Source organism: Chamaea fasciata, unplaced genomic scaffold (assembly GCF_029207755.1).
Source record: "Chamaea fasciata isolate MVZ Bird 193981 ecotype frontalis unplaced genomic scaffold, bChaFas1.0.hap1 SCAF_2, whole genome shotgun sequence".
NCBI classification, from domain to species: domain Eukaryota; kingdom Metazoa; phylum Chordata; class Aves; order Passeriformes; family Sylviidae; genus Chamaea; species Chamaea fasciata.
Window position 1 is genome coordinate 4433978 of NW_027094087.1, and position 19029 is coordinate 4453006.

General features: G+C 40.1%; 1 protein-coding gene across 6 annotated transcripts in view; it reads right to left on the reverse strand.

The window, feature by feature from the left end:
* Positions 1 to 19029, reverse strand: part of POU2F1 (POU class 2 homeobox 1) — a 107677-nt gene that overhangs the window by 23488 nt on the left and 65160 nt on the right. For 2 of the 6 annotated variants that reach the window (XM_066208037.1, XM_066208020.1), the window contains exons 3-7: positions 17844 to 17944; positions 14933 to 14986; positions 13165 to 13284; positions 11335 to 11514; positions 5397 to 5523 (exon numbers count right to left, since the gene is read on the reverse strand). In XM_066208037.1, coding sequence (XP_066064134.1) covers positions 5397 to 5523; positions 11335 to 11514; positions 13165 to 13284; positions 14933 to 14986; positions 17844 to 17944 — 582 coding nt within the window. The remainder of the gene's footprint in view (positions 1 to 5396; positions 5524 to 11334; positions 11515 to 13164; positions 13285 to 14932; positions 14987 to 17843; positions 17945 to 19029) is intronic. The other 4 variants (XM_066208028.1, XM_066208045.1, XM_066208058.1 and 1 more) reach the window with 4 other exon arrangements.

The following is a 19029-nucleotide window of genomic DNA, read 5'->3' on the forward strand; positions in this document are numbered from 1 at the left end:
CGTTCAATCTACTCTGTTTTTACATCATTTTATCCTATGTAAGAGGTGCTGACACAAGGTGTCACAGGCAGAAACCGGAGACAGAACAAGTCGGTTCAACCTGCAGCTGACTGAAGCCATCAGGAGATGGGGAAAGCAGCTGGATTGTTTAGGCAATGTGTCTCTCCTCCTGATCACAGCCTTTTCAGGCACTTGCCATGCACACATTTTGGGCATTCCTTGGCTCTCACGGGTGGGCAGCTGCAGTTGTGCTCTTTTACGACATGACTTGAACCAGTCCAAGCTTCTCCTTCATTTCTTTCCTGAGAAGAAATCACTGAGGTCCAAAATAACTTCAGCGACTTAATTTACAGAGTGCACAGCATTGCCTTTTCTAAGTAAACCCACATCTTTTAGGCACCTGCTGAGATCCTGGCATTTCAAACACTGCTGTTTCCTTAGAGACTCCCACTGGCACCAGAACTGCTTAACATCTTTATTACCAAGAGGGCTGATGGGACAACATACAGTCTCAGCAGGTCTGTGGACAACACCGAAGATGGGGAAGTGGTCAACAGGCCAGAAGCCAGGATCTAGACTAGCTGGACAAATGAAACTTCAGGAAGATTGATGCAGGAAAACACAATGTTCTGCAAGAGCGCTGGAATAACCCTGTGCAGCAATACAGGGTGGGCACTGGCTGGCTGGAATGCAGTCCCACAAGAAAAGGTCCTGGGGGTCCTGGAGGACAACCTGATGAACTGGAACTGGCAGTGTGCCCTTTAAGACAGCCAACCACCTCCTGGGCTGTACTCACAGGAGTGCAGCGAGCAGGTCAAGGGTTGGGCTTCTCCCCCTTCATTTGGCACCTGCGACACCACAGCAGGGGTCCTGCTGTCAGCCTTGGGTTTCCCAGTACAAGGCACAGGGCCATCCTGGATTTTGGACATCCAAGGCCCACCAGAGGGGCTAACAGGCTGGAACAGGTAAGTGAGCTGTTTTTTTCAGCCTAATGAGAAGACTAAGGTGAGATCCTACTGCTTTCTTCAGAGACAGAAATGGACTCTGCTCAAGGGTACACTGTAATGAGACGCAATGGATGTTGGAACATGGAAAACTCCAACTAGACACAGGAAAACAATTTTTTTTTCTTTTTTCTATTTTTTTTTTTTTTTTAACATGATAACAGTCAACTCTTGGGGCCTGTACCTGAAACTGTTGCAGAAACTCCATTCTTGGACATGTTCAATTCAACTGGCTGAGGCACTGAACAGCTGCTGTAATTGGACCTCTTTTGAACAATTTTACCTGGTCTCTAGAGGTCCCTTCCAACCCACATGATTTTTTTGAACCTATAAAAGCTGCCATTGTACTTGTATACTTTACAGAAGTCGTATTCCTAACCCTCTGCCCTGGTTTTTAAGAGCCCAGTGGTATTATTGCATTAAATATGGCACACAAATCACCCATGTGACACTCTAAAATAATGACTGCATAGAGGCAGATAAGGATCTATGCAGAAGCATGATCATTTATAGGCCTTTAATTATTTTTTTAATAGTTACAGTAAATATATCTACCAACATTCAGGATTTTTCCTGTAATGTTTAAGAGTAGCATGAATAATGCTCCAAGCCAAAAAACTCTTCCTGCCAGCCAAGAGTCCCCTAGGACTGATCCGGGGTTCAGTTCTATCTAAAATTAAACAAAAGATAAAGCAAACATTCAAGCACAGACTTTTTCAGCATAATTTTAAAAAAGTTGGCCCAGAAGCATAATACATAATTCATCCCAAACCGATCTCCCAAAAGAGTGAATTTTTTCATGTAAGAACTTGACTGCTTTATCTCTGCCAAAGCTGCTCATCCTCTCACTGGAAGTTAGCTTGCAAGACAAAGCCATTATGACTTCCACATGAGTGAGGTCTCAAAGTCTGCATGACATATATGAAAGAAGAAAACAGGACTGGATTTGGCCCAGGCAACTTAAAAAAAAAATGATAAAGACAGTCTTTAATAATAAATAGCATTAACTTGAGACTAGGTAGACCCAGTGTCAATGTTTATAGCTAATTAGTAGCTTGTCCTCCACATTTGCTCTTCTGGATATTTCCTTTGTAAGTACTATTTCTAAATGTCATTGTGATACAGTCTTTGCTTAGATCTTAACAACTCCTGTTTGCAAGATTAATTTATATTAAATGCTGCACCATTTCCCCCTCCATCCAGATTCTTACTGATACGATTTGTATTGGCAATATCTCACGAGTAAAAAGGTGAACAGTCACCTGATGAGGGTAATATTTTTAAGAAGCAGCTCTAATTGTAGTAAGGGATGTTAAATTGATTATTTTAGAGACAGCTCTATTAGGTACAAGAACAGATACAGGAGGTACAAAGACATAACAAGGTGCTACATTCCTGCCGGTGACTTCAGCAATAACATGAACAACAGTTGCGCTGAATAAGAAAACATTCCAAATTTCTATTTCCATTCAATCTTCTGCATATCTGCTGAGGTTTGAAACAATTTTTTCAGTTATGATGGTATCAATTACCAGCCATGAAAAATGGGAACTTTAAAATTTGTTTCATATAAAGCCCCAAAATGGCCAGAAATCGTGTGGAAAAAGAAGGTGACTACATTAGACATGTGGCAGTGGATTTACGTGGAAAATTTCCTATCTGCTGCTGGGAGCTACAATGTGTGTGTTGAGGGAAGATAGCAGAATAACATCCTGATTACTGATTAATATTTTAGGTATTGAATTTCCTAAACTTTTTCAAAAGTTGGATCTTAGCTCATGATGTTCAACCCCGTCAAGAATCTAAATACAATTGCTGATGACTGCATTTCTCTGTACCCCTTCGCCTCTTCAAGTAAAACATTTTTCTTCACCAAATGTTTACATCTTCTACAATCTTGTTTAGATACACTGTTCTTCACTTATTTCCCTCAGAACTCTTCTCATTCAGAAACAGTGTTTCTCATTTACATGACTACATGGCATACACAAAATATGTAGCGCAGTCTGTAAAGCAAGAAATTTCTTCCAGAATACATAATCTATACACAAATCTGAATTTTTATGTTCATTGTTAAATGTGTACATATAAAATGCTCCATGCAGTACCAATGAAGCATAAAAAAAAAATAAAAAAAGGAGTGTCATTGGTTTTGAAGAAAACTCTCTGCTAGTTCCTTCAGAATATTTATTATTTTCTGAAGTTGACTAATGGTGCAATAGGACAAGAACAACATGGAAAAGTCAGCTGCAACAGCAAATAACAAAACAAAAATACACACTTTCTCAATCTTTCTCATAAATAATAATATACTGTTTGAGATCTTCTACCAATAACCATGAAATACTGAAAAAAAAAAACACATCAAAAAGTGACATAAGGGGTATTATGACATACATGTCACTTTATCATTAAGTGCTCATGAAGAAAATGAGATCTATTCAAGCATTTCAGTTTGGAAGGTTGTCATACACCAATGGCCTATGGTCAGCATTCAGCATATGAATCTTCCTACATTTTTGAGCTTTTCAGTTGTCCAGGCTGCACATTACCAGTAAAACATGATGTCTCTACCTCCACTGCGTCACTGATGACAGCAACATGCAGGTCTTAAATTGTAGTGAAGAAATAATTTTGCAGAGATGCCCTCTGGAAAAGGCACTATGAAAATCTCATCTAATACTTACTCTACTCCAGGAGATTTTAAACAAACAAGAAAGCCTTGCTTCCCTTCTATAATGCCAACAACTCATTTTGGGGGACAAATACAATTTGCTTCTCTTAGTTCTCCTTTTTGTAAAACATCTTCAGAGGTATTTTAGAAAACCAGCAGAATTTAGCTGAAAAATGTAGACAGACATCAATACCATTGAGTTTTTCCAAACAATGCTTTTCTGATTGCTGTTTTCTTAACAGAATTTATTAGGAAAAAAAAAACAAGCACCTATTTTGAAGAATTCTTGAACTAAATTTTAATGGTTTGATTTCTTCTAGTACGGTAGGTTAAGTTTACAAGTTCTGCTTCATTTTAAGAAAGCAATACATCACTAAATGCTTCCATGAACAGCCCTTCAGCCATTTTCTACCAGTGCTGGTAAAAAAAAATCTCTCCTAAATCAAGTCCTATTAAAAGGAAGGTAATTTTGACTAACCCTTTATTCAAATGTGAGGGCATTCAGACAGTAAGAGCCCTTCAGCGTAATGGAAAGCCAGTTCTATCCAAGTCATAGTATGTAAGAAGGAATGATGCATGAAAAAATTGAAAGGAACAGAAGAAAATGAGGTGCAAAGAGCTGCTTTATAGGACAGCCAAGCTCTGCAGGACTCTTCAAGCATAACAGGATTTGCCTTCTGAGCAAGAATCTTTGGATTACCAGACCTGAACAACTGAGTAGAGTTCATGTAGAAGAGAAAGGGGGGAAGAAAGGCCATTGGAGTATATCAGCATAAGAAGCCGTGGCTAAATGCAGTTTTCCGTGGGCATCAACAAATGGGGTGCAATCAGCACCGTGATGCATTGCAGCCTGAACACATCAGTCCTCAGAACAAAGCTGCTGTACAACAACTTAACTGCTCTGATACAGCACCACCTACCACTGCCTCGTCTGTCCTTGGCATGTAAGTCACACCCAGTGCATTGCCAAAATATTATTATAAGAGCTGTTACACAAATCCAGCGTTCTAGCTCTTTTCCCAAGGCATTCATAATTATTTCAGTTTATGACAAAATTCATTGTACTCTCTTTAGGCTTAAGTACTTTTCCAAACTCCCCAAAGGACTTTTGATTTTGTAATCTTTTTCCAGTCTGTCCTGCTTTTGACTGAGATGGAGTTAATTTTCTTCTTAATAGCTGGTACACCACTGTGATTTGGATTTTGGATGGGAACAGTGTCGATAACAAATACACTGATGTTTCAGTTATTGCCAAGCAGTATTTAGAGTCAAGGAGTTTTCAGCTTCTCAAACATTCCAGCAGCAAGCAGGCTGGGAGGCACAAGGAGCTGGGAGGGGACAGAGCCATGACAGCTGACCCAAACTGGCCAAAGGGATATTCCACACCACGTGGTCTCATACTCAGGATATAAACCTAGGGGGGAAAGCTGGCTGGGAGCCACTGCCTGGGAGAAGGCTGGGCATTCTGTCATTCATCCTGTCATTCCCCAAAAAAAATCCCGGATTTTTTTTTTTTTTTTTAAAATTTGGGGGGATTTTTAGGGGGTTTTTTTTGGGTTTTCATGGGATTCCAGGTGCTCAAAGGGTTCCAGGTGAGTCCATTCCCAAAGAATTCCCAACCCCTGAGAGATTCCCAGGTATGAACCACCTGAGTTTCACTTTCTCCCCTAAAAAACACTTTGTGTGACTTGCTTTTGTGCGTGGCAAGGAGCACTTACCCTGCTGCCCCTGCGGCGTTTGTGAGATGATGAACTGTGCTGGCTGCAAGTTGGTTGTTGGATGCACCAACACAAACTGTTGCAGGTTGAGATTCTGCTGCTGAAGCTGCTGCAAGTGCTGCAAATCCTTAAGGAAATGGGAAGGGGGGGAAAAAAAAAAAGAGAAGGGACAAAAAAAGAAAAAAAAAAGGGGAAAAGGGGAAAAAAAAAAGAAAAAAAAAAAAAAAAGGAAAAAAGAGAAGACAAAAAAAAAAAAGAAAAAAAAGAAAAAAGAAAAGAAAGAGCTGTGTGTTAGACATATAAGTTAGCAATGATTCCCAATGTAAGATTTCCTAACAGCCAGCTACACTCAAGCATTCAGAGATAAAACTGGATGCCATACACAGCAGAAGTCCTGCTACTGAATATCCTTTGGAATGGTAATTTGAATTTCACTCTCGTTCATAAAACCGAAGTTATTTACTAAACAACCCGGCAAAGTATATCCAGAACTGTTCTGCTTTAAAATCAAAACAAACAAATAAACCAATCTTCCTTCCCCTCAAATTCAGGCGTTTTCAAATACATTAGGCTTATCAGCACAAAGATCTCTCAAACTTATTTTTTGAGGATGGAACTCTGTTACAAATCAAGCATATTAGCTGGGAGACTTTTTTTTTTTGTAACAATGGTCTGCAATTGCCATTTAAATCAACAACAGGAAAGCAAAATATTACAGATTCCTTGTTTGCACTCTGGTTGTTCAGTTCACATTTCAGAAAGTAGCTAACTGAATTAGTAAATATATTTGATTTGTTCTGAAGCAAATTACAATAAGCTTAATAGATATGAGTATAATGAAAGGTTAAAAGGAATAATCCAAAACTCTGCATTATTGCAGAACCCGACTTTTATGCATTTAAACCATTCAGGACTATTAATTTTCTATAATTAAATGACAGGTCTCAATGTAAAATGTTAATCTCTGAAAAACTGAGTTTTCAAGAAAAAAGCTTCAACTTGACATTTAGCTGGAGAATAAAAACATAGAGAACTGCTTAAAAATATTGTTCCCCCTAACTAGCCTTTTTCTTTTCATCTCCACACAGGACAATAACAAGAGCAACTGAAATTTAAAAAACACACTGTGAAGTAAGCCAGCGTAACAGTGGTAATCCATCAAAAAGCATCTAAACACACTTTAGATTTTTTCTGTCTCTCCAGGAAGAATTTGTTTCAAAATACTCACCAAACAGGTGGAAAAAAACCTGAATGAAGGCTTGCAACCTCCCATTACACAAACCAAACCAAGCAGACAAGAAGACTCCCCCAGAGCTCTGTTTCAGGGAAGTTATTCAGGCCCCTGTTTGCAGAGGAACCGTGTTCAGGTGCAGCAGCGCCACAAACAGTGCCCAACGTGGCTGCTTGGAGCTGCTCATCTTCACACAGCCCCAAACACACGTGAGTTCAAGTGAACCAGAGTAACAAAGAGCTGCTCCTTAAGCTGCAGGTTACTGAGCACTCCCACAACCCACAGAGGATGGGACAGGCCATTCACTGCCAGCAGTGGATTTGGAGATGAGAAGTCAAGACAGACTGACAAGGAGAACTTCTTTCTTACACAATGCTGTTACCTGTGACCTTACATTATTTTAAATCTGTTAAAACTGTAGCTTGAAAGTTGCAACAATCTCCTCCTCGAGATGAGGGGTGGGGAATGTCAGAAAGGAAGACTAGGCAGGGGAAAAAATAGGGAGCCCACTGATTTATGAGACCATAGACAGGCATTATAAGAAAACGACTACTTAACCTGCATTACACAGACACTGGCCATCAATCACTTGGGCTACTTAGCCCTGTTAAGTCAAAAGCATGCAGTGTAATAATATGGTAGACAGACACCAGATGGATTGATCAAGCAATGCTCTTTAAGAAATGGAAACTTCCATTTTATAAGAGAATGGTAAAATTTTAAAAAGTGCCCACGAGCAAAAAAAAGTGATTTTAAAGTCAACAGTATTGTTTGCTTTCAGAAAATTGCAGAAATAATGCAACCATTCCTGTGAAATCGAGGCAAATTTCCTTCTTGAAAGAGAGAAATAACTGCACCAGTTCTATCCTGGAACTCCATGTTTCTTTTGACTTCATATCCTAATATCACATTGGTCAGAATTGCTACCAAAACCTCTTCTTGAGCTCAACATGCCATGGATCTCCACTCATTTTTTCACTGATTTTCAATGCTCAGCTGGTTACCTCTGCAGATTGTGCTGACCCTCCAGCTCAGAGGGGGCTCACACTGGAATGGATGTGAGGACAGGATGCAGAGTTGAAAACAGAAATGGAAAGAGCTGAGCAAGCTGACTCAGGTTGTGAACACTGGGCAGAAGGAAAGGAAATAAAGAGAGGCTGCAGGGTGAAAATAAAGGTAGATAAGAGAAAAAAACAGAAACACAAAAGGAAGAGTTGGGAAGACACAGTAGAAGAAAAAAGTATCAATGGAAAAGCAGATAGGTTAAGGACCTCTCCCAGTCAAAAGCAAACAAATGAAATCACCCCAGATGACCAAGTAGATCTCACATGATTTGAAGCACCCCCACAGGAGATGGAGTTACATGCAAGAAAGAATACAAAGAAACAGAGGCAGTGTATCTCTAAGATCAAAGGAGGAGACCTTTTTGTTTAAGACTATAGTATTCATAACGCTGGCTACCCAGCTAAGACATGACAGCTCTTATCATCAGGCTCTTACACTTTAATATGAGAAAACTGTTTTTAAATTGAGGCCTCAGGGATAACTGATATAAGCAATCTTATTCTGTGCATCTGCCTTGGTAAATGGTATGTTGGCTAAGTCTTGTTTAAATACAGAAATATAATTCTGCAACGCAAAATGAAAATGATGCCTCCAAGGCTAATCACTTCTAAATAGCCCTACCAGCCCCTCAAATGCATTTGAAATTCAACTTTATTTCCACCTTGGGAAAGTTTTATTATTTAGTTAATTATACCATTACAATAAATCTCCCAATAGCAACCACACGGACAAACCCGACACTGTTTTCCCACACTGATCTTTTTTCCTCAGTGTTAAAACCTGTACGCTAGCACAAGCACATGGAAAGAGATGGAAAGACTTTCAGGGAGACATGCATGTCTCCTGGTGCTGCCTACCAATTTAGAAAGATCAAAACAATCCAAATCCTACCCCAGCAGAATAATCTGTCAAGTGCTATGTTGTGCTGTGAGGAAGATCCTTTTTTTTTTTAAATCATCTAAATTTCTAAATTCAATGCCATTATTTCCAATTACAGTTTCAGCACAAACTTAAGCATCTGTGTCATTTTGAGATTCACATCACAGAAATACAGAGCATGGATCCTGAACACAAGGAAGTTTATAGAGAGCCCCAAAAGTTGATATATAACCTGTTTAGTGTCAATCCAGGAGCAGGACAAGCTCCTCACCAGGCCGCTGCAGCAGATACCTTATGTGAACTGCAGTGCACATTAAAGGAGTCATGCTTTTGCAATTAGTTAATTAAAATAAACACGGTAATCCCCCTGCTGCAGAGACCTGCCAGTTAATCAATTATTCAAAAATCATCAATTAAAACAAACATTCAGCTATTTGTATAATCAGCTCTATGTTTACAATAGCAACACAAACAAAGCTGAGCACTGCTTACAAATCCTTGCCAAGACGGATCAAAAAGCACGGTGCTATCTACTTACGAACCTAGATGGTAGATGTTTTCCATAAGCACCTCAAATTATATCCAACACCTGCACAATTTATGCCCTGCACTTTCATCATAAGGAGCAGTTAACAAGATTCAACCAAGCTTATTTATGTATCAAAATAACCTATCCTAAAAGACATTAATTGTCAAGTCAAACATCTAAGTAATTAGGAACGTCAGAAAACAAGTACAACTTTAATTTGTTCTGCACGTGGCAACTACGTGATCACATGCTGTATTTCAGAGAGCCCTTAGCTCACTCACGTGCACAAATCAGACAATGCTGCCTTCAGAAACTCTTATTTGACAGCACATGCCTGATCTTTTCAACTCCTCCCAAACACTTCTCTGAAGATTTTCCAAGTTCTGGAGGAAAAAGCCAGTACAAAACTAATAATTGTAAATGCTTCACACATTTTCAGAGCTCCACACTGAGCTGGGAGAGCAGGATTAGAAACATCTCACACATGCATTACATCGGTATCCACTGCTTTGGGGACCTATTTAACAAACCTAAGGTCAGACAGTTCAAGGTTCAGATTTTGTTAATAGCAAATTTTAGGCCTCCACACTTCAGTGAAGCAGACCTCACTATCTTAAGCTGCACACCTGGAAGAGGAGAGGCACACACCTGTGGATTGCTTACATCCATGTTAAAAGACTCACATCCCATCAAATGGGAACTGTGACAGGTGCATGGAAAGATGTCAGAAGCTATAACCAACAACTTCCTTGACAAGGACATCCCCCATTCTCTTCTTGAAATCTGTCTGTATTATTGCCTACAGACAGTCTTAACAAAATTAAGATATGATCTTGAGAATTACAAGTTTCCTTGAATGCTACATCCTTCAGCCATCTCTACATCATGCCAGTGAAGTGGAATCCTTTGCTAAAAAAGGTGTTATTTGGTGATGTGACTTCTCACAGTGCAACAAGAGCTTCAGTGAGAGGAATCTCATCAGCACTGGCCTTTCAAAAACTGTGGCTGGCACCACTCTGGCCTCTCTAAGGACAGCTAGAGAAGTCAGAACTTCTAGACCAACACCACAAAAGTTTGTCACTTCATCTAATGAAAACCTGATAGCACAGCCAGGCTGTTATTCAGCTAGTGGACCCGTACAGTAAAGGATTGAACACTGACCACTGGACTTCACAGACAAATGCAATATTTCCATTCTTGTCCTTAATCAGACCTCATGTTCACTTTTCAGACACTTCATCCCGGTTGAATACAAGAGACAATAGCTTGAACAGAAAGCATCAGACAGTCTTAAAGAACTTGCTCGTTCTATGAAGCAGCAACTTTGAAGATTACATACCCCACACACTTTGCACAGCTAGCCTAATAAAACTAGCATAATGTACCAAGAACTTTAATCTATGGAAAGATGGGCCTCAGCATGAGCAAGACAACCACCTACTCATAGTACTCAAGATGTCTAAGCTGCACGTTTGGTTACCCTTGTCCACAAGTCTACGGGTTTTCCACACTACATACATTAAGCACAGAGTTAGTGCCACTGCCATCTCCACACTGAATTAAGCCAGTCCTGGAAGACCCAGTGGGTTCCTTACTGCTTCAAGTAAGCAGAATGTCCACAGCAAGCAGTTCTTCAGAACTGACAAGCCTTCAGTAGCAGACTATGAGACTGGACAGATTCCAACACCAGACTCATTCTCCAGGTTTTTCTCCAGACACACAGGAGAGCCCATTCTTTGTCACTGAACTCCCAGCATTAAATACCAAGCCAAAATAGCACACAAATGGGTCAAGACAAACTGCCGTTCTTCAGCTCTATCATTTTGCTGCTAACAAGCACCATTTGGGTCTGACAAGCATCCTTTTTGATACACAGGCATCATTTCCCATCCACACAGGTCTTAACAAGTGCAATTTCTTTGGGCATCTTACCATACCCCTTTTTCTCCTTTCTCACGCTAACTACAGGAGGGAAGATTCAGAAAACACAGCATCTACTCAGATTCTGGTACAAACTCAGAAGCCCAGTGGAACTGAGGAACAGCTGCCACACAGTCCTCGCTAAGACTACCAAACTTCAACCTCATCATCCAAAGATACACGAGGAAAGACTAAAAATTCTCGAGGACTCCAGAAACTCGCCGAGCGAGGAGCGACCAACAAATTTCATTGGAATGGTGCAATCAAGTCCAAAACCTCTGTTGTTTTCCACCCTCTCAAGCCTCAAGGCTCACCTGTGCAATCTGTATTGGCTGAGATAGAGGGATCTGCGTCATCGGCGTTGCAGCAGAGGCCGAGATGGTGGCACCAGCAGCGCTGTGCTGCTGACTGGCTGAGTGCTGCACTGCAGCCGCCAGCAACTGGGCCTGCGCCTGTTGGAGCAATAACTGTTGCTGGGCTGGCGTCAACGTGAGCTATAAACAATTAGAAAACACAGCCATTAATAATGGGAAGAGCCACTTCAGCTACAAAGTCATTAGACAGCTCAGTACTAGTTATGTTAACCAGGCAATCCTAGGGCTATTCCACTGACTGGCCAAGGACAGCTGGCTACTCAACACGGGGTGGGAACCAACCTACCACAGCCCTGACGCAAACCAAAGTGCACCACCACCAACACTGGCACTTACTGGAACCTACACAACCTAACTCTGCTCCTAAGTTTTCCTCGCAACTCCACCAGCAGTTTCAGGGAAAAAGCAATTAAGTAGCAAGCAAAAGAAAAGAATCAGTATTGCCAGGATTTGAAAGGAAATTTACACCCAGCAGAACAGCAAGTGATTAGCCAGATGAATGTGAAGCAGGAATGCTGGCTATGGCTACTGAACAAACTGATAACGCCCCAGCTGCTTCACATTAGCATGAATCCCTGCCATATTCCATCATTTCCATTATGCCCTAAGATATAAGTAAAGAACATGAGCTCCATTTGTTTCTCTCCAAGTCTCCCCATCTGCCCTTTTTTTTTTCTCTTTTAATAGAATAGAGTTGGCAACTTTACATCCCTTCCCTTTCCCAAACACACATTATCTCTGTGGAACAGGTGGCAGCAGTCTCTCCTTTACATGTAAATGAATCTTGATGCCCATATTTACTACAACCCGTATCTGCATAGGCCTGGAGTTTTGAATGTTTCACTACAGCAGACAGTTATGAACTAAAACAAACCAGTATTTTCTGAGAATACAAAAAATAATAAAATATGCCAGGTTTTAACAACACATCGAAACAGTCTCACTTTTAAAGTTTCAATGCTTAACTGAAAACTAAATAGGATGCTTATTTACATACTAATATAGGAGAAGGTTTCAATTCTTCAACTGAAGAACAATTGAGCCTGAGATTAAGAAGTCATTTCATGCAAGCGTAGGGATGATCTAACCTAACACTTCAAATCATAAATATATTGTTGGAGCAACTGCCCTAAGCTTATTAACACACAAACTCTCATACTGCAAAGCTGATTATGTGGAAGCAAATTCTTTAACCAGCCCATTCACAAAACCTGCTCTTTTTTGAAACGACTGAAAGCCTTTACAACAATTCAGACACACCAGAAAGTCTAAAACAACAATTAACCCATATTTACTTCCAAAGCTTTGCAATTAAAAACCCCTCAAAATCAGTAGGTTAAAACAAAAGGGTTTAACAGGCTTAAGGAAAATACTAATAATTACCTAAAAAGACGTGCATGAGAAAAGGGAAAATTAACAATTCTCATAATTTTTGGTTCTTCACCCAGCTGTAAGGTTCAGTCTTGTTCTCTCATGCCTCATTTTAATCTTTAAGGAAAAAAAAAATCCTCTTTATGACGTCAGTGACTGTCTCATTTGTAACTGTTGTAAAACAACAGGTTTTAATTTCCTCCCAGAGTCAAAAGGGATACTGTTGTTGTTTGGAAGCAAATACTTAGAGACAAACCCCAAATATTACAGTCTGCTTATTTTTCCAGGAAGATATTTTCTGTTGCCACTTGCACTGAAGTTCCTCCCTAGGCTAAAGGAAGTTGCAGTGCCCCTCAATGACAGCTGCGTGGGACTGCAGCACCCCTGGGTAACTCTTACCCCGGTGATCTGTCCTCCGGCCAGCATGAGCTGGGTCTGGGGTATGGCCGCCTGCACTGAAGGCTGCTGGGAAGGCTGGCTTGGCTGCTGAGAGTCCCCAGATTCTTCATTAGATTTAGACTAGTCAAGAAAAAATACAACTCTTTATAGTGTAAAACAGATGTTAATGTGTAACGCTGCTATCTCAACACTGCACAATAAAAAACTTTCATCTGCATACAAAAAGCCCTTGGGTTTACTTTAAGAGTGTGTTTAAGCAATGGCTCTGTGTGCCCACCATCTCGGCTATGAGATGCTCAAACACGTCTGTAGGTAATGCAGTTTAAACAAAACAAAGAGACTCTCCGGTCTCCTGTAACTCTCTGACATTATTTTCAGGTCTCACTTCATTTTACGCCATGCGACTGAAGCTGATGCTACCTTTCACCATGAAGAAAGAGAAGGTTGTTAAAATTATTCATTGCCTAAAATCCTGAACAATGGAACGAGGGAAAGGAGATTGCGTTTCCATTTTCTCTATCTCCATCCTGTACCTCTAAGTCATCATACTGTTGGCTTATACAGAGCCTTTTTGAAAAATCCTCAACCTACAGCAACCTGTTTCTCAACATAGAGCAAAATATATAATGTATACAGTCCTTTTAGGTACTCAAAGCATTTTTTAATTGAATACTGCTTTGTTTTAAAAGACTCAAGTTTATTTTGATTTATTTTTGTGGTTTGGTTGTTTGTTTTTTTAAACAGAAGAAATTGTGAACCCATGAGGGAGGAAATGCAAGTGCATGAAGAGGGGGAGAGAGTTTTATGATAATTAAAACTGGTTATGCAGAACATTACAATTCTGCATAGATTTGCATATTTTCCACCACCTGTTTTGGGGACTGCAGAGCGGGCTAATTAACATAAAGGCTCTGATTAATTCTGCCAGTCATTGAGCGATAATTACAGCGCAGGACTGTAAACATTCTGCACTGGAGATACAGCCTGTTTGCCAACATCTCTCTCAGGGATGGAAGTTTACCATGGCAACCAAGGCAATTTTCTGCCTCCTTCCTCTTAGAAAGGAAGGTCACTATACCTCCTCTTCTTTCCAAATTGTTATTATGTATAAGTGGGTCCACATTCTATTGCATTTCATGTAATGCACTACCTACATTCTTTAATAACAAGCAATACTGAAACCAGTTTTCAATAAAACTGCATCCCTTGCCCCTTAATATAGTACAGAGAGGAAGTAGAATGTTAACAGATAAACTGAAGTGTTCAGCATCATAGGAAAGTTTGAAAGCTTTGTCGTCTCACGTACATTATTAAACAACAATTACTCTGACTTTGAAATCACTGTGTGTTATTTACACAAGCAGTCTAAACTAGCTACATTACACAGTTAATGCTACATTATATTCCTATATTCAGTTACCAGAAGCAAGGACAAATTGCAAAGTAATGCTCACTACGTGTTTGGAGCAAGTTAATAAACAGAAGAACATAAAATATTCCTGGAGTTTTACGATTTTCATGATACCACACCCGACTAAAATTCAGCATGAAGTTATGGTCACTCCATGTTTTAAACAACTCCAGAGCCTGAATGCTTACAAATCCTACACCTGATTTACAGTTGCAAAAGTGTTATTCCTTCATCCCTATCACTTGCAAAACTAGTCAGACTGAAAAAAGCTGAGTAATATATCATAGGTTAAGAACTATCTCTACTGATGCTGTTTGGGATGAGAGAAGGATGACAGCAGAAGGTATCTGTCTTTACCTGTACATTTAAGGACTGAGCAGCAGCCTGTAAACTTGTTCCAGCGAGCTGGACCTACAACAGTGCAAAAATGGAAATGAAATAATGTAGAATCCACAGAAAACTAATAACGTAAAAAGAACAATCTCCCAACCCACATCCCAACAAAAACTCCCCCAGGAATAGTGCATGCCACTCTAACACCTGAATCAGTGCAATAGGGGTCGTAGTCCAGGCTGAAATAGATCTGTAACACTCTCTCATGACGTTGTTTATCTACCTCTTACTGAGGGTATCCCTGCCTAAGGATGTGGATATTACCATGGATGGAGTTGAAGAAGAGCATATTGGGGTGGACAGGCCAACTACTCCTATTCCTGTTGGAAAAATCCAAGCTTCAGGGCAGGGCACTAAGCTCCACTCATCATCAGCATCCTACTCCCATTTCAGAATGGGTCTCTCTCCAACACTGCATCCACCAGCTTTCTGATAGGAGCAAGCACATGCACAGCACAGAACCCAGAGCATAACCACTCTCCCTCAAATTAACTCATTCAAGTATTTGCAGCCCTCAGCCACTGAGGAGAAGATCTCAACACAGAGGACCGGAGACACTTTACAAAGGCTGTATTGATTCAGGTACACTTAAAACTCAAACTCAATGTTTGTAATTAACAGGCCTAAAGGTGGTCTTGTGGGTGAGCGGCAAGGAAAAACAGATGCCTCAGAAAGTGATAGTTTTGGAGTGCTTTTTTATCTCTAATAAGGATTTCCTCTGTACAAAAAATGCTGTATTTTCATTTACTGAAACCCATTTGAATCAGTCTCGCCTTGTTTCTACCAGCACCCCTAGTCACATAGAAGGAATGCTCTGTAATTAATTACCAACACTTTCAAAGGTCAGAGTAACAGCCTGTAGAGAATTCCATCTCTAGCCATGTTTGAAAACCACTGCTCATTTGAAAACCAGGTGATATGTAAGGATACAATAGAGCAAAGCAAAATGTAGCACTCTTGCCTCTAGATGGAGGACCCCCACACAGAAAGTCCACATATTTTCAAGCACGGGAAAAACAGCAGCACATGAAATTAATAACTGAATATTTTGAACAGGCAACCTTGGAAGAGTCACCTTGGAAATACCTCCTACTGCTTTAGATGAAGGTACTAGAACATACTAAGTATGATCTACATCTAAGCAAACACTCCCATAAAAGCCCCTCCTCATCAGAAGCAAAATACAGTTTGACACAGTTGATGTAATCTGTGCTTTTACCATGGATTAACAGCAGAAAATAGCCTAAATAACACCACCCCACCATCCAAACAATATACTCAAAATAATACTTTAAAATTGCATGAACACCACATAAAAGACTACAAATGTACATTGCTCAGGTACAGCCAGCATATTCCTGAAGATCTCCGTGAATGCAATTTGGACATCCTTTTCACCACACAGCCAGCATTTCCAAATTAGAAATTAAACGGTACCTGAACGCTGCCTACAGCCCAGTATTTTGCATTAGTCTAGAGCAAAGCATTGTGTGTTAAGGTTGAATAATATCCCACTAACAGCAGCCTCACTAGCAGAGGACAGTTTGACAATAGATTCCCACACACCTGCAGGCGAATAAAAGAATACCCGAGATTTTCCTTTGAACCAGTTTCAAGAAATGAATCACACTTTATCAAACATGAAGTTATAAAGATCCTGACAACTGTTTAAATAAATAAATTTCCAAAGCAGGATAAAGCACTGTGCAAAACCCAATTACTGTCCTGGGTCAATCTATACAACGAAATGAGGACTAAAACAAACACACAGAATTCTGCAGAGCAGCTGTATCTGTCTCCATGTTAAACACACCCTGGCAAGCCATAAAAACTAGTCAGCTTCTCTCCACATAAAGGCAGCCTACAGCAGCCTATTGGTTCAGCAAATTCAAACAGTGGCACTCCCTAGGTCCTATATAAACCAATCTGCTAGGAAAATTGCAATTATGTGACAAGACGTGTGGAATGTTCCATACAATAAAACGGCAGTTCAGAGCTCTTAAAAGAGGGCATAAAAGCTTCAGTACTTCAATTATACCACAATAACTGTGCAACCTCAGACCTCAAACACTCAAGGTCATCCAATTAGGTACAGTATTTTAAAGTTAAACTTGGTGCAGAGGAAGGGAAAGAAATTAGGACATTTGTTTTCATACATCAAGTGCGAACAGATAAAAAAACTACAAAAAAATGCCCCTTATACTTCTCTTCACCTAGGGATGCCCCATTTTGCTTCAGCCTGCATCTGAAGTTCAGCTTTGATTCCCTAAACACAGCAGCAGCAGAACAGAGGGACAGTATTAGAAGTCTGAATATCATCTGACAAACAGGTCACTGAAATAACTTTTTTGTAAAAAAAGAAAACCTCACAATCCATATATGCTTAGTAAGTACGATCAACTTTCTTTCTAGTTAATCTGTAAGAGTGAAGTGGTTTTTAACTAGATAGTGACAGTTTTGGAACCTTGGCAGCCATTGGGCCAATAGAATCCTTCCCTAAAAAAAATTGAATTTTGTCTTGCCTTTCAACATGGTATCTCTATTAAGGTTAAACAACAACAACAAAACAAACAAACAAACAACCTTCTCAAAAATGCACCACACTTAGGCATTCTCAACTCCCCAGAAATGTGATTTGTAATTCTCCCAAAGAGGTCTCAGCCTATCTTGACATGTTCTGCAGCCTAATGCAATCAGGTGAGTGCCACAATCAGGACTTTTTCCCATCCACGCTCTTTAACCAGGTGGTGTACCCGTATTTGTGTTCTAATAAATGACTTCCCATCATTCACAGAAAGAAGAACACGGAACACATCAGGGCAGCTCTGTTCACAGCTGCCTGAGTCTCCTCTGTTTGAAATGCTTCTTCTCTTACCTGATGAAGGTGCCCAAGGAAGGCCTGGGCCTGGGCTGTAGAGATTGCTCCTCCGACAGGCACAGGCTGCTTTTGAAAGTCCAGGCCATTTGTTTGCGTGCCTGGAGAAAGAGAGATATTGAAAACTATTAATTACTACTTCTTGTAAGTGGAATAAGAATCAACATTCCAATTTTCCTGCTATTCTCTCAACATTATATAGTAAAAAAACACTCTGAGAGTAACAAGAATTGTATTTTTTAGTGAAAGTGGGGTGGGAAGCAGAGTCAAGGCTTTGGTAATTGAGCATTTGTCAGCTGAACAAAATCAACATCATATTTTCTTCAGCTTCCACCATCTATTCTGATGGATATGAAGATATTTAAAAGATGTGCAGATGTGGCAGTTAGGGACATGGTTTAATGGGGGACTTGACAGCATTAACAGTTGGGCTTGATGATCTCAAAGGTCTTCTCCAACCTAAATAATTCTATGACCTGTGTTTCTATGTACACTACTATCCCATCACTCTCTACACGGTTTGAGAATCGAACGGGTGCTTGCTGCTATGACTGGACTGTGTTTCCATTCTCCATGTACTCTCTATCCAGTAGCTGAAGACTAACTTTAAGTTCAGAAAGTGCCAACAGCAAGGTTTAGATAAAAAACACCTTTCCTTAAAGACAGGTAAAGCAACACTTGATGAAAACAGAAGTCCCGTAACACAGCAGTTATGGGCCACAGTTTAACTCTTTCCAGAAATGACTCTTCTACATTTCTGTTAAAGTTTGTTCAGAGGTCTCATTAGGTAAGATAACTGCCTGGGCTTCCTTCTGCTTCCACTTAGTCTCATATAACTAAAACCTGGTTATTTTCCTACATTTTTGCAGTCTTTTCCTAAACCGTTCGGAGGATGTGAAAACCCCCCAGTTATCCCAAAATAATCTGGGTGTGAGAAGAAAAAGGAAAAGAAAAAAACAAGTGGTTTTTTTTTTGTTTTGTTACTACCCACAGTGGCTAATAACAGGAAGGGAGACTCCAAGTGTGCTGGGCTGCAGGGAATTTCTAAAACAGATGATGCAATCTTCAAAACTGCGTGACTGAAATGAAGCAAAACCAGCTTTAGACTTGCATGTTTACTTGTCATGACAATCAGATTTTGTTCAGTGCCTATGGGCAGGTGTGCATAGTAACTCCTACTTCAAAA